The following is a 13592-nucleotide window of genomic DNA, read 5'->3' as shown; positions in this document are numbered from 1 at the left end:
TGACAAGGGAAACATGAGTTTGCAGCAGAGGGGCACTTAGCCTGGGTGGTGGCAGCCTGGAGGTTGGGGTGGCTGGCCTGGGTGTCTGTGCCCAGCGGGGTGGTGCCGCTGGCAGCGCTCTCCTCCCCTCCTCCCCTCCTCCCCTCCCCTCCTCTCCTCCTCTCCTCTCCCTCTCCCTCTCCCTCTCCCTCTCCCTCTCCCTCTCCCTCTCCCTCTCCCTCTCCTCTGGTTCCCCCTCTCCCTCTCCCTCTCCCTCTCCCTCTCCCTCTCCCTCTCCCTCTCCCTCTCCCTCTCCTCTGGTTCCCCCCACCCACCCCGGTCGCCTTTTATACACGTGCCAAACGGCGCAGGACAACGTGATTGGCTGGCTCAGATTTGAACAGATCTGAGCCAATCGCGTTATCCTGTGATGACGTAATGTCCTGTGCCCACTGCCCCATGACCGGATAGACCATATATGGACTTCCTCCCCCCGACTGTTACTGCACTATTCGTCAGATCCCTTTGCAATACCATAAAGGTACATGGACGTTACTCTGCAGAAACTACAGTAACACAATCACGAATTGCTCTGTTTTTGGAGCTCTGCATGTCTGTGTTTGTCTAGTTAACGTTAGCTAACGGCTAACATTCGCTAGTTAGCCAACCAACCAGCAGCTAACATTAGCTAGCTAGCTAGCTTACCGGAAGCGATATTTTTTTCGGATGATGGCGAAGGCATAACCCAACCCTGGCCCTCTGCCTCTGATTAGTGGCAGCGTTATAAACCATAGATATGAGAGTCATGACTATAAAACATAAACACACTGGCGTCTTTCATGCAGGCTAGCAAGCGTAACTGCTGTCTGTCTGAGTCTGACCCACTGAGTTTGACGGTCTGACCACAGACTGTAACAGAGATGTAATGAAGGATAGCCAAGCGAATGTGTTTGGATGGAAGTTTGACGCTAGGCCAATCAGAGGCAGAGAGGGGCGGGTTATGCCTTCGCATAGCCTTCGCCATCATCCGAAAGAAAATATCGCCTCCGGGACAACAACGCTTCCTACCCAGCGTGTGCACGTCTTTCCGACAGGGGTGGTTGTTATGGCAACTATCAACAACAACAACTACTAACTACTACAAGACATAAAGACCGAAATAGGCTACCTTGTTAATGTGTCTGTCGGAGACACAGCCTAACGTTAACATTTAAATATGAGCCGAATATCAGCCTGCGCTCAGCTATGTATACAGGTAGTAAACCGGATATTCAGGTGGGTTGTGACGGTTGTTATTGTTGTCAAATTAAAACTGTCTATAACTGGCCTTCATTGTGCATAATGGTGCGATGGGATGGGGCCCTTTTATGCATCCATGCAGGCCCAGGGGCCCGTCAACGCTAACATGAAATGGTTGCTACCAACGGATGCCTTTAGACCTTCTAGTTTTATGATAGCAGTATTTTCACTCGAGCTTGAGCCACACTACAGCCTCTGAAACAGCCTCTGAAACAGCTGCGGACATGTCTTGCAAAAAGGGCACTTATCAGTCAAGAGGCCAAAAAAAAGGCAGGTGCTTGAGCACCACCTGGGGTCTATGCCTGTCCCTCTGCTGCTCCAGTCCCTCTGCTGCTCCAGTCCCATCTTCAGTCAATATGGAGTCATTCCTATGTTCCCATGGTCCTATGTTCCCATGTCATAATGGCAACATGACAAAGGGTCCTATGTTCCCCAGTTCTACATGGCTATGTGCTCTCCCAGGGTCTACCAAAAATAGGGTAAAGTCTGACCCACAGAGCACATTGGTTTTTTAATAGTATGGCATGCAGCAATAAAACACTCTAGGTAGTTTGAGTCAACACATATGACCCTGGGGACATAGGACCTTGGGAACTTAGGACCCTGTCACCCTGGGAACATAGATATGCTCCTGGTATGAAGATCACTTTTCTTTGTCTGCTGCCTTTTGACTTGAACTGGTGTATTGGCCCAGCCTTTGAAATTGCATCACAAATCTAGCAATGGTGTCTGGCACCATCATGGCTGGTCAGGACCAGAACTGGAGCAACTGGACAACCAGGCAAGAGACATAGGCTACTTGAAAATATATGCAGTGTAGCTATGGTGTGGGTAGCCTATTCTGTAGGTCAATTCAGGACTGGTAGAAGTTGAGATGAATGGTCTGAAATAATCTACTCTGGATGTGATGATAGTGTTGAGTGAAAGCAACTCAAGGATGTTGACTTGACTTTTTCCACGCCTACCTAAAATTATTGTACCTATATATGTTTGCAAGTGAATGGAGCTGAAACCCTACTGTTTCTGTGAATATTCTTATTTTTATGCCATAAAATGATCTGCACCTCAGAAACAATGAGTCCTTGAGCAACACATTTGGTGGATGCTCTAGGTCAGTGGTTCTCAAACTTTTTTGGCTTGAGTATCATTTCTTAATCAAAGTACCCCCTTTAACCGACTACAACATGCTTAGAAAAAGGCAAGAGAAAACTAGCATAACAAATAAATGATAACCCACCTTTTGAAAAATATAACATTACAAAATGAGAAATGAGAATGAGAATGAAAGAGTGCAAGTGGCAATTAGTGCCTTGAGCAGATTTATTTTAATGTTTCATTTATTTTCATGACCGTTTATTCTTAAATCTTTCAATTTCCCCCTTTCTCTCAAGTACCTCCTGACTGTAAGTACCTCCACATACCCCTAGGGGTACGCATACCCCAGTTTGGGACCTACTGCTCTAGGTAGATGGCTAGGTAGAGTAGATTTGCAGATATGTAGGCCTAGATCAGATCTACATCTCTGTTCATACCAACTTCCCAGATTTTTTCTCTCTCCATATGTGGAAAGATATGCAATGCTTAATGCTTATTTGGATTGGTCTTCGTCTTGTATGGTGTCAGTCTGGACGGGGTCTTGACCTACTTCAGTACTGGTTTTAACTTGAGCTTAGGTCTCCTAATTGATGTGGACTCAACCATGGTGGTGTTGATGCCGAGTGAGTGCAGTGTCACTCAACCAAACACTGTAATGACAAGCTATCATTTGGATGTTCAGTTTGTTCGCAAGTAGTCCGCTGTGAGTTGCAAAAGGAAAAATCAAAGATACCTTATATGTAACAAAATTGTAGAACATTTTATTTCATTCACAGTACTTCAACACACATAAGTGAACTTTCCCTGTGTTTTCAAAAACTCAAGACCACAAATGAATTCAACATAAGGCAAATGTGCATCAAATCTACTTGGTCAGATGAGAAACGAGGAGTACAATCACACCTGCACACACAGCAAAAGTAATAATTCACTTTGGACGACCAAGATCTCGCATCCAATGTTATCCGCTCTTTGCTGCTTAAATGTCAAAATACTATCAATGTCATTTGTAAGACATTGGTCTTCTTAATATTAATATGGCACGACTTGTCTATGCACACCGACTAAATAACCATTCAGAAGTCGGTTAAAGCATATCTCAAACTGGTACTGCATATGAAGCACAAGTATTCCAGATTTTTACACAATCACTCAAAGAGCAATAATATGTCACTGTTGCACCAAAAATAATACAGAGAACATCTAGCATAGTCTTCATTATGCATTATTAAGTGTTTCCCAAATTGTAGGAGTAATGACCTGAAAAACACCTTCCACAGGATCGATGCAGGGGACCATGTTCAAGTTACTAAAATCCATATAGTAAAAAAAATAAAAGTTGGCAAAGAAACGTCTCAGGGGCTGACTGACTGACTAACTCCCCATTGTAGAAAGGTGAATGTTGAGTAGTAATGTCAGCAGTAGTCTGGGTCTGGTGAATGTTGAGTAGTAATGTCAGCAGTAGTCTGGGTCTGGCTTAACGTAGAAAGATGAATGTTGAGTAGTAATGTCAGCAGTAGTCTGGGTCTGGCTTAACTAGGCTCGCCTAGTCGCTGCTGCTCAACACTCACACATGCGTGTTTCAACAATGGGGAGTCACTCAGTCAGCAAGAACCCTGAGACGTTTCTTTACCAGCCCGTTCCTGGTCCGGCAAAAAAGAAGAGCACAATAACAGTGTAATAATAATATGCAAGTCTTTACAAATACTGACAGACTGAATCCAATGGATTTTTGTTCTACGGGGACAAACACTCCTGTGACAAGTCAGCTTCCAGTTAGATCACGTTCTTGAGGTAATGACTTCAGGGATAAAGAGACAGCAAAGTGTTCACTTTATTGGGAAAGGTTCCCTAGTATTCATAGTTATGATCTTCAAAACAAGAAACCTATGCTGCACATGGACTTATGTTTTTAAATTGGCTTCAAGATCTCCAGATCTCTATAGCACAGTACAAAATAAGGGGGTTGGGGGGGGAGTTGGGGATTTCACATGAAAACAATATGAACACTACAGTACATCTCTTATTATTACTGTATGCTGACGCACGCACACTTATTTTGGCGAGTCATATTTTTCCACGTGTACAGTACAATAAACCACGAAACGACGTTCAAATGTAGGCGCATTACATTCACATGGTTTCTCTGAATGGGAGTGTGTGGGTTCCTGGACGGCTCAGGTGGGGAACTACAGGCAAAATGGAGGCACATTCCTCTCCTGAGGCAGAGGGTGAGGGAAGGACTTCTTACGACAGACTCTGGCACATCTTCAGCAGAGAGTCCGGGGGCCTGGGGTAGTAGCCCGTGGTGCACGGCTTGTCAGGAGAGAACCTGGGGAACTTGTAGTCCAGCGGGAGATCTGCAGAGGGGAGAGTGGAATCAATCAAAGGGAGTCAGCTGCACGTTATCCGGTGCGTGTGCCTATAGCTTTAACACATCGCTGAAACAAAAACTGCAAAACCGATTTGAATGCTGGGATGGCGTTGTATTTAAAGCCCGGAACAAACCGGGCCGACTGCAAAGCACTAGAGCAGTGCTGACCAATTTGGGGCCTTTTTTTTTTTTTATATTTGTTTCCCCCGATTTTGTATCCCATTTTTTATCCCCCATTAGTGCTAACTTAATTTATTTATCCTGGTTGCTGCTCCACCCTCTGCCGATCTGGGGAGAGCCGAAACTGGCTCCATGCTTCCTCCGAGACATGGGCAGTTAGCCAGCCGCTTCTTTTCACCTGACAGAGGAAGCTTCACCGTTAGGACATAGCACGTGGGAGGTTCACGCTATTCCAACCAGTTCCCCTCCCTCTGAACAGGCGCCCTTAACGACCAGAGGAGGAACCACATTAGCAACCAGGATATTGCATGTTGGATATTGCATGTTTTTGGCAAATTGTCATGGCAAATTGTTTTTACAAAAGATGGACAATAAAGCTGATTTTCAAAGTACCTTGAGGATTTTTCAAGTTGTGAATTAAATCAAATTTCTCTCTTGATTACAAAGGTGGAAAATACAACTGTTTTTAACGGGGTGTTTACTGATTAAATGTTTAAGCTCCCCACAAATGCAGATGTTTTTTAAAATATATATAACCAATTGCAAATTATTACAATTACCAAACAGATAAAAAGTAGATTATTATATTGAAATGTTATTTTAGATTTAAAATGTAAATTTTCTATAAAACACAATACATTTTAATGTAATTCCACAACGTTTATTTTTGGCCCTCGGCCCTCCACCCAGATTGAGTTTTGGCCCTTCATGGGAAAGAATTTGGGCACCCCTGCACTAGAGGCAACAGAGGGCGACTGTTACCTCGCCTCACGTCGCCTGTTACCTCGCCTCATCATCGGGGACAATTTGGGGTTCAGTGTCTTGCCAAAGGACACTTCAACATGCAGACTGGAGCAGCCGGGATCGAACCACCGGCCTCTTTTATCCAAAATGATTAGCGTATGACTAGCTCTACCTCCTGAGCCACAGGTGCCTGCAAAATAGCACCTGTAATTCTGAGTAAGGAGGATTGCAATGCCAAGTCCTGAGTGACAACGTTCCCTCTCACTTTAGGAAAATGACATCTCTGCCAAACCAAACCTTCCAAACAAGAAGAAATGGAGTATAAAGAAACATTTGTTTTAATAAGGAAGAGAAGCAGCACTTTTCAGTTAAATGGTGCATGAGATTGGTACCATTTTCCCTTTAAGTGTTTGGTAGCAGTGGTGATAATTATTCTTCTTTTTGACTGGTTCCACATTTGTCTGGTCCGATCCCTGTTTTCGTGCTGATGCACGTTTCTGTTCAAATAGTCGAAGGATGTTTCATGTGGGAAGAGAGATTCAAGTCAAGCTCTGATTGGTTCCTGCATCCTGATTGGAACTTGATCTTGTTTTTCCTCTGAACTTGATTCGTCACATCGATTAGTCACGTCCTGTGTGCCATGTTGTCACATCGATTAGTCACGTCCTGTGTGCCATGTTGTCACATCGATTAGTCACGTCCTGTGTGCCATGTGGGAACCCACACCCTGAGTGGCACCATGGACCGGGACTGGTTGAAGAAATACAATGTACCTTATGTTTTTTATTTAATTATTTTCTCCACCTCTGACCACAACTTCATGCAGACATTTTCGCTACACTGTCACGATGCTAATATTCAGTATATTTAGCATTTTCTCAAGCCGTAGCAGTAATTTGTTGGCCCACCACTGCAGAATGAATGCAAGGGAGACACCAGTTGGCTGTTATCCACTGCAAAGACTCAAATCACAGACTGGAAACCAGTTGAACTTTGTCTTTGGAGGCACTCAAGATGTTTTTCCCCCGATCTCCATCCAACCTTTGCAGATCCATTACAGTGTCTGCAATTCTGTACACTAGGGATGCCATGGTGCTGTATTTATGTACCTGCTATGTGCTCAACACTAGGGATGGCATGGTGCTGTATTTACATACCTGCTATGTGCTCAACACTAGGGATGCCATGGTGCTGTATTTACATACCTGCTATGTGCTCAACACTAGGGATGCCATGGTGCTGTATTTACATACCTGCTATGTGCTCAACACTAGGGATGCCATGGTGCTGTATTTACATACCTGCTATGTGCTCAACACTAGGGATGCCATGGTGCTGTATTTACATACCTGCTATGTGCTCAACACTAGGGATGCCATGGTGCTGTATTTACGTACCTGCTATGTGCTCAACACTAGGGATGCCATGGTGCTGTATTTACATACCTGCTATGTGCTCAACACTAGGGATGCCATGGTGCTGTATTTACATACCTGCTATGTGCTCAACACTAGGGATGCCATGGTGCTGTATTTACATACCTGCTATGTGCTCAACACTAGGGATGCCATGGTGCTGTATTTACATACCTGCTATGTGCTCAACACTAGGGATGCCATGGTGCTGTATTTACATACCTGCTATGTGCTCAACACTAGGGATGCCATGGTGCTGTATTTACATACCTGCTATGTGCTCAACACTAGGGATGCCATGGTGCTGTATTTACATACCTGCTATGTGCTCAACACTAGGGATGCCATGGTGCTGTATTTACATACCTGCTATGTGCTCAACACTAGGGATGCCATGGTGCTGTATTTACGTACCTGCTATGTGCTCAACACTAGGGATGCCATGGTGCTGTATTTACATACCTGCTATGTGCTCAACACTAGAGATGCCATGGTGCTGTATTTACATACCTGCTATGTGCTCAACACTAGGGATGCCATGGTGCTGTATTTACATACCTGCTATGCGCTCAACACTAGGGATGCCATGGTGCTGTATTTACATACCTGCTATGTGCTCAACACTAGGGATGCCATGGTGCTGTATTTACATACCTGCTATGTGCTCAACACTAGGGATGCCATGGTGCTGTATTTACATACCTGCTATGTGCTCAACACTAGGGATGCCATGGTGCTGTATTTACATACCTGCTATGTGCTCAACACTAGGGATGCCATGGTGCTGTATTTACATACCTGCTATGTGCTCAACACTAGGGATGCCATGGTGCTGTATTTACATACCTGCTATGTGCTCAACACTAGGGATGCCATGGTGCTGTATTTACATACCTGCTATGTGCTCAACACTAGGGATGCCATGGTGCTGTATTTACATACCTGCTATGTGCTCAACACTAGGGATGCCATGGTGCTGTATTTACATACCTGCTATGTGCTCAACACTAGGGATGCCATGGTGCTGTATTTACATACCTGCTATTTGCTCAACACTAGGGATGCCATGGTGCTGTATTTACATACCTGCTATGTGCTCAACACTAGGGATGCCATGGTGCTGTATTTACATACCTGCTATGTGCTCAACACTAGGGATGGCCATGGTGCTGTATTTACGTACCTGCTATGTGCTCAACACTAGGGATGGCCATGGTGCTGTATTTGTGAATGCTGTGGCAACACCAGGTCAGCTTCTGGCTCTCCTCATCCCCTCCTCCATTTTCGTGTACGTCGACAAAGTAGGAGCCCCACTGCCTGGACACAGCAGAGGGGGTCTTCATGCCCTGGTCCTGTTGGAGGAGATATGTGTGTTACTATGGTACAGATTCAGACCTGATAAGAGGAGGTGGGAATTCTACCATCAACAGAACTCACAGGGGAAGGAAGGGGGTGACGTCCAACTGGTTTTACCCAAAAACGTTCGAGTTTTTTCCCCAGAAGTGCAATCAATCAATATTCCCAAGACATCCCAGACTTACTCAACATCATTCCTGCTATGTTGATATATTTAATAGGTTGTGACAGCGCTGGTTAGGGCTGTCGCAGTGAAGGAATTTCCCTTGTGGTGATTTAGGGTTGCTCAACAGCGCGGTATGCAGCGTAAGCGCTAACTGACGTCACATGCTAATTTGCGTATCAATATATTAGCCTAGGTAAACCCAGCCACCACGTGACCTGCTCTCTCAGTTCCCAGTCACTAGCGTCTAGACTCCGGGCCATTCAGATCGATTTCTGGGGCGATTGAAAGACCCGCGCAGACCCGCAGCCACCCCGCAGCCAATGAGTGACGGCGTGACTGCCAACATCAGTCCTGCCGTGATCGGCCAATCAGAGAGTGCGTCTTTGTCAATGACGTGTAACAGCTGCAGCGGCTTAGCACTACCTAGCCGTTAGCATTTGGCCTCTCTAAAGCATAGCTCCCGAGCTAGCTACTAGCTGGCTAGCTATATGGCTATGCAACTACGTGAGGAAATTCAAGTGAAAACAGCTGTTGAGGTTGAGGTCTGTTGATCAAAATAACACCTAGCGTTATCGAAATCGGATTTTAGCGGACCATACAAGCCAGGGCTTCAGAGCTGATCACCTGGACACATTTTATGGCGAAATTATCTGATAAACTTGTCTGTGCTGCTCTGTGGTGATCAGCTAATGTCTTCATAGCATTGTGATTATGATTTAATGCATTATGGAAGATAAACGCTGGTTTAACATAATTAAAATAATTCCCTACCAAACATGTAAAGTGACGCTTCTGGGCAGTAGACCATTTGGGCATAACATTATGTAATGTGACATGAGATCACCACATTTCAATAAATATAACGTTTTTGCACATTTGAATGCTGCTGGTCGTTTGTTTAATGCTGTATATATTGGATATTTAAAGCTGATACACTTTACACAATCAAATCTAACTTATTCACAGCAATACACAGTCCAGTAGTACAGTGGGCTAATTGTTTGAATTATATCGAAATATATTTGCATGGTGTAGCATGTAATGCAGATAATGTAGCTAGATACTCTGACACAGAAAGGCAGACAAGCTAGCAGCAGGGATCTTGTCACACTGATTCCAGATAAACTCCTCTGTCTAGCCAGCTATACAATATTGATCAAAATAACACCTATATCGAAATCGGATTTTAGCGGACCATACAAGCCGGGGCTTCAGAGCTGATCACCTGGACACATTTTACGGCGAAATTATCTGATAAACTTGTCTGTGCAGCTCTGTGGTGATCAGCTAATGTCTTCGCATTGTGATTATGATTTAATGCATTATGGAAGATAAACGCTGGAAGGCTGGGTAGCATTAGCTGACGTCATCCAGGCTACAGTAACATTAGGCTATTATAGTTATGAAACGCTGAAATATTTTGTGAACGCACCAATAGTTAGAGAAGGAAACCTCTCTTTGCATTTTATTTTTTAATAAAAGTAGGCTACTTGTGATATCTCACGTGGTCGATCATCATTGCAAATTTATGTGAACAGCTAGGTTTAATGACAAATATGGAATATCACCCAAGGAAATACCACGGTTTAATGCCAACAGATAAACCATACAGATTTGTTGTAATTGTGAACACATAAGGGAGCAAAGACATGGTTTTCAAGCATAACACAATGTACAACTTTTATTCAAAGACAGGATTGAAAAATATAGGTCACTTGTATTCACTTCAGTAATGTCAGGTCTCAGTCGCATTCACGCTAACCTCTTAACTTCTAGCTAGGTCAAACACACCTTAACGTTATGAGTGTGGCCGTTTTGGATTAACATTAAGTCCACGATCAAGTCTAGCATTTCGGTATATTCCTACCTCTTAACATCTAGCTAGCTAGGTTGGATCTGGAATATGATATCAAGGCTTGATACATTTGATTGTAGCTACTCATACAGCCGTGGAGCTTATCTAGCTAGGTTGCATCTGGAATATGATATCAAGCCAGTAATGTAGCTAGCTAGCGTTAAATAGGTTTATCTGTAACCACGCTGAAATGTGAGGGCATTAACGTTAATATTTCTAGCTAGGTCAAACACACCTTAACGTTATGAGTGTGGCCGTTTTGGATTAACATTAAGTCCACGATCAAGTCTAGCATTTCGGTATATTCCTACCTCTTAACATCTAGCTAGCTAGGTTGGATCTGGAATATGATATCGGCTTGATACATTTGATTGTAGCTACTCATACAGCCGTGTGGAGCTTATCTAGCTAGGTTGCATCTGGAATATGATATCAAGCCAGTAATGTAGCTAGCTAGCGTTAAATAGGTTTATCTGTAACCACGCTGAAATGTGAGGGCATTAACGTTAATATTTCTAGCTAGGTCAAACACACCTTAACGTTATGAGTGTGGCCGTTTTGGATTCACATTAAGTCCACGATCAAGTCTAGCATTTCGGTATATTCCTACCTCTTAACATCTAGCTAGCTAGGTTGGATCTGGAATATGATATCGGCTTGATACATTTGATTGTAGCTACTCATACAGCCGTGTGGAGCTTATCTAGCTAGGTTGCATCTGGAATATGATATCAAGCCAGTAATGTAGCTAGCTAGCGTTAAATAGGTTTATCTGTAACCACGCTGAAATGTGAGGGCATTAACGTTAATATTTCTAGCTAGGTCAAACACACCTTAACGTTATGAGTGTGGCCGTTTTGGATTCACATTAAGTCCACGATCAAGTCTAGCATTTCGGTATATTCCTACCTCTTAACATCTAGCTAGCTAGGTTGGATCTGGAATATGATATCGGCTTGATACATTTGATTGTAGCTACTCATACAGCCGTGTGGAGCTTATCTAGCTAGGTTGCATCTGGAATATGATATCAAGCCAGTAATGTAGCTAGCTAGCGTTAAATAGGTTTATCTGTAACCACGCTGAAATGTGAGGGCATTAACGTTAATATTTCTAGCTAGGTCAAACACACCTTAACGTTATGAGTGTGGCCGTTTTGGATTCACATTAAGTCCACGATCAAGTCTAGCATTTCGGTATATTCCTACCTCTTAACATCTAGCTAGCTAGGTTGGATCTGGAATATGATATCAAGGCTTGATACATTTGATTGTAGCTACTCATACAGCCGTGTGGAGCTTATCTAGCTAGGTTGCATCTGGAATATGATATCAAGCCAGTAATGTCAGGTCTCAGTCGCATTCACGCTAACCTCTTAACGTCTAGCTATAGCTAGGTTACATCTGGATTATGTATAATATACAGTATAATACTACGCTCACTACGTCATGACATTCACATTAACGCCTCCAAAAATCTACTGTAGCTAGCTAGCGTTAAATAGGTTCATCTGTAACCACGCTGAAATGTGAGGGCATTAACGTTAATATTTCAATTAGGTCAAACACACCTTACCGTTATGACTGCGGCCGTTTTGGATTAACATTAGCGTTAAGTCCATGATCAAATCTAGCATTTCGGTATATTCAGTGTGTGTGTGTGAAAAGGATGTTAGCATGCTAGCATTATTAGCACAGAATGTATACAGTCCATGGTACAACGTTAGCCCTTCAAGTCCTGAGGCGAACAGCACTGGAGGATGAAGTCTGCAGTCTGGCATTCAGTGTCCAGCATAACAAGCACGCCTGTTTCCTCATCAGGTTGGCAGCAGCTGTATAGATGATGACTGTTCTTCACAGCCACAAATATCTCTCCAGATCTGCGGCCATCTGCAGCAGGGATCGAGGTTTGGGTCCGTGTAGACACGTCCTGTTCCTCTTTCATTCCCTGACCACCGTCACGCGATGTTCTCTCTTCTTGTAGCTGGTTGTAACCATTTGCGTGCTAGCAGTACTGAAATGAAAAGTGTTAGCTCGCTTGCTAACAACAAAGGTCGCAGAGCGATGACGCCATCTGCTGCACTGCGCATGTGCTCTGTGCACAAAGCTGGTTGGATGACGGTTGCGTAATGGAGCGGTCTATCGGGGGGGGGCCAACAACCGCAGGAAATCGTTTAACAATGGTGGGAATCCAGACCATAGTGACTGAGAACAGGTCTGAGAGCAGGTCACGTGGGGGATGGGTTTACCCAGGCTATCAATATATAACCTACAGTATCCGCTCGCAGCGGAGGGAGGGGGGCTATGCTGTGTGTAGGACTGGGAAGCACCGGCATCAGCCGTACCAGTTTATTGGCATTATTATGCTTTGGGATCACTTTAACTTTGTTCCCCATAGACAGAAAAGGTCACCAGATTTTTTGCTTTGGGAAATAAAGTCACCAGGGGGTTCTGAAAAGTCGCTAAAATAACAATATTAGTACTGAATAATTGTCAGCTCAGAGCCAACTTTTCATTTGAATGTGCGTTTGTTTAAAGTCGCCCGGCATCCCAGTGAGTGGAGTCTGCCCCGTTTAAGCATCGTGTTTGGCCCGAACATCCAAACACCGCTCAGCCGGGGAAACGAGAGCACATCTCACGATGCGACACCTCAGTAAAAATAAGCGTCACTTGACTGACTGAATGACTGCATGACTTGAATTTGGCGTGTGATGCCCTCGGTTGTGGTGGCTGCTTCCGATCCAGCGCGGTTGGCTTATCTCTAGTGGGATATTGCAATATTGCCGTTATTGCGACAGCCCAGAGAGTGCTGATGAGCCGATAACAGGTAACCTCTTGAAAACAGGATGTGGCGTTTTAAAAGGATGTGACAAGCTTCAAAACAAGCCAGAGCTGAAAGATAAATGTGTCCTTTGCACAATTCCTGCCAATGTCACCGTAAAATGTTATATAAAATAAACTTAATAAATATAGTATATTTAAAAGCGATGAAAAGCTGATGTGAAGGTACTTAACTACCGTACTCTTACATTTTTAACTGACTACTCTTAGGGAGTTTTTCGACAATACATTTTGCGCACTGTGTCCCCCCCCCCCCCCCCCCCCATTTAGGGAGCTGCAATCACAATTC

General features: G+C 44.0%; 1 protein-coding gene across 1 annotated transcript in view; it reads right to left on the bottom strand.

Annotated features, from left to right (window-relative positions):
• Nucleotides 1–3155: 3155 nt before the first annotated feature.
• nt5dc1 (5'-nucleotidase domain containing 1) overlaps nucleotides 3156–13592 on the bottom strand; it is a 96138-nt gene continuing 85701 nt past the window's right edge. Inside the window, exons 11-12 of the mRNA XM_083643672.1 lie at nucleotides 8270–8438; nucleotides 3156–4733 (exon numbers count right to left, since the gene is read on the bottom strand). Coding sequence (XP_083499798.1) covers nucleotides 4621–4733; nucleotides 8270–8438 — 282 coding nt within the window. The 3' untranslated portion in view covers nucleotides 3156–4620. The remainder of the gene's footprint in view (nucleotides 4734–8269; nucleotides 8439–13592) is intronic.

This window comes from Poromitra crassiceps (assembly GCF_964638095.1).
Source record: "Poromitra crassiceps genome assembly, chromosome: 9".
NCBI lineage: Eukaryota > Metazoa > Chordata > Actinopteri > Beryciformes > Melamphaidae > Poromitra > Poromitra crassiceps.
The sequence above is the reverse complement of the archived record's forward strand: the minus strand, read 5'-3'. Positions and strand labels throughout refer to the sequence as shown.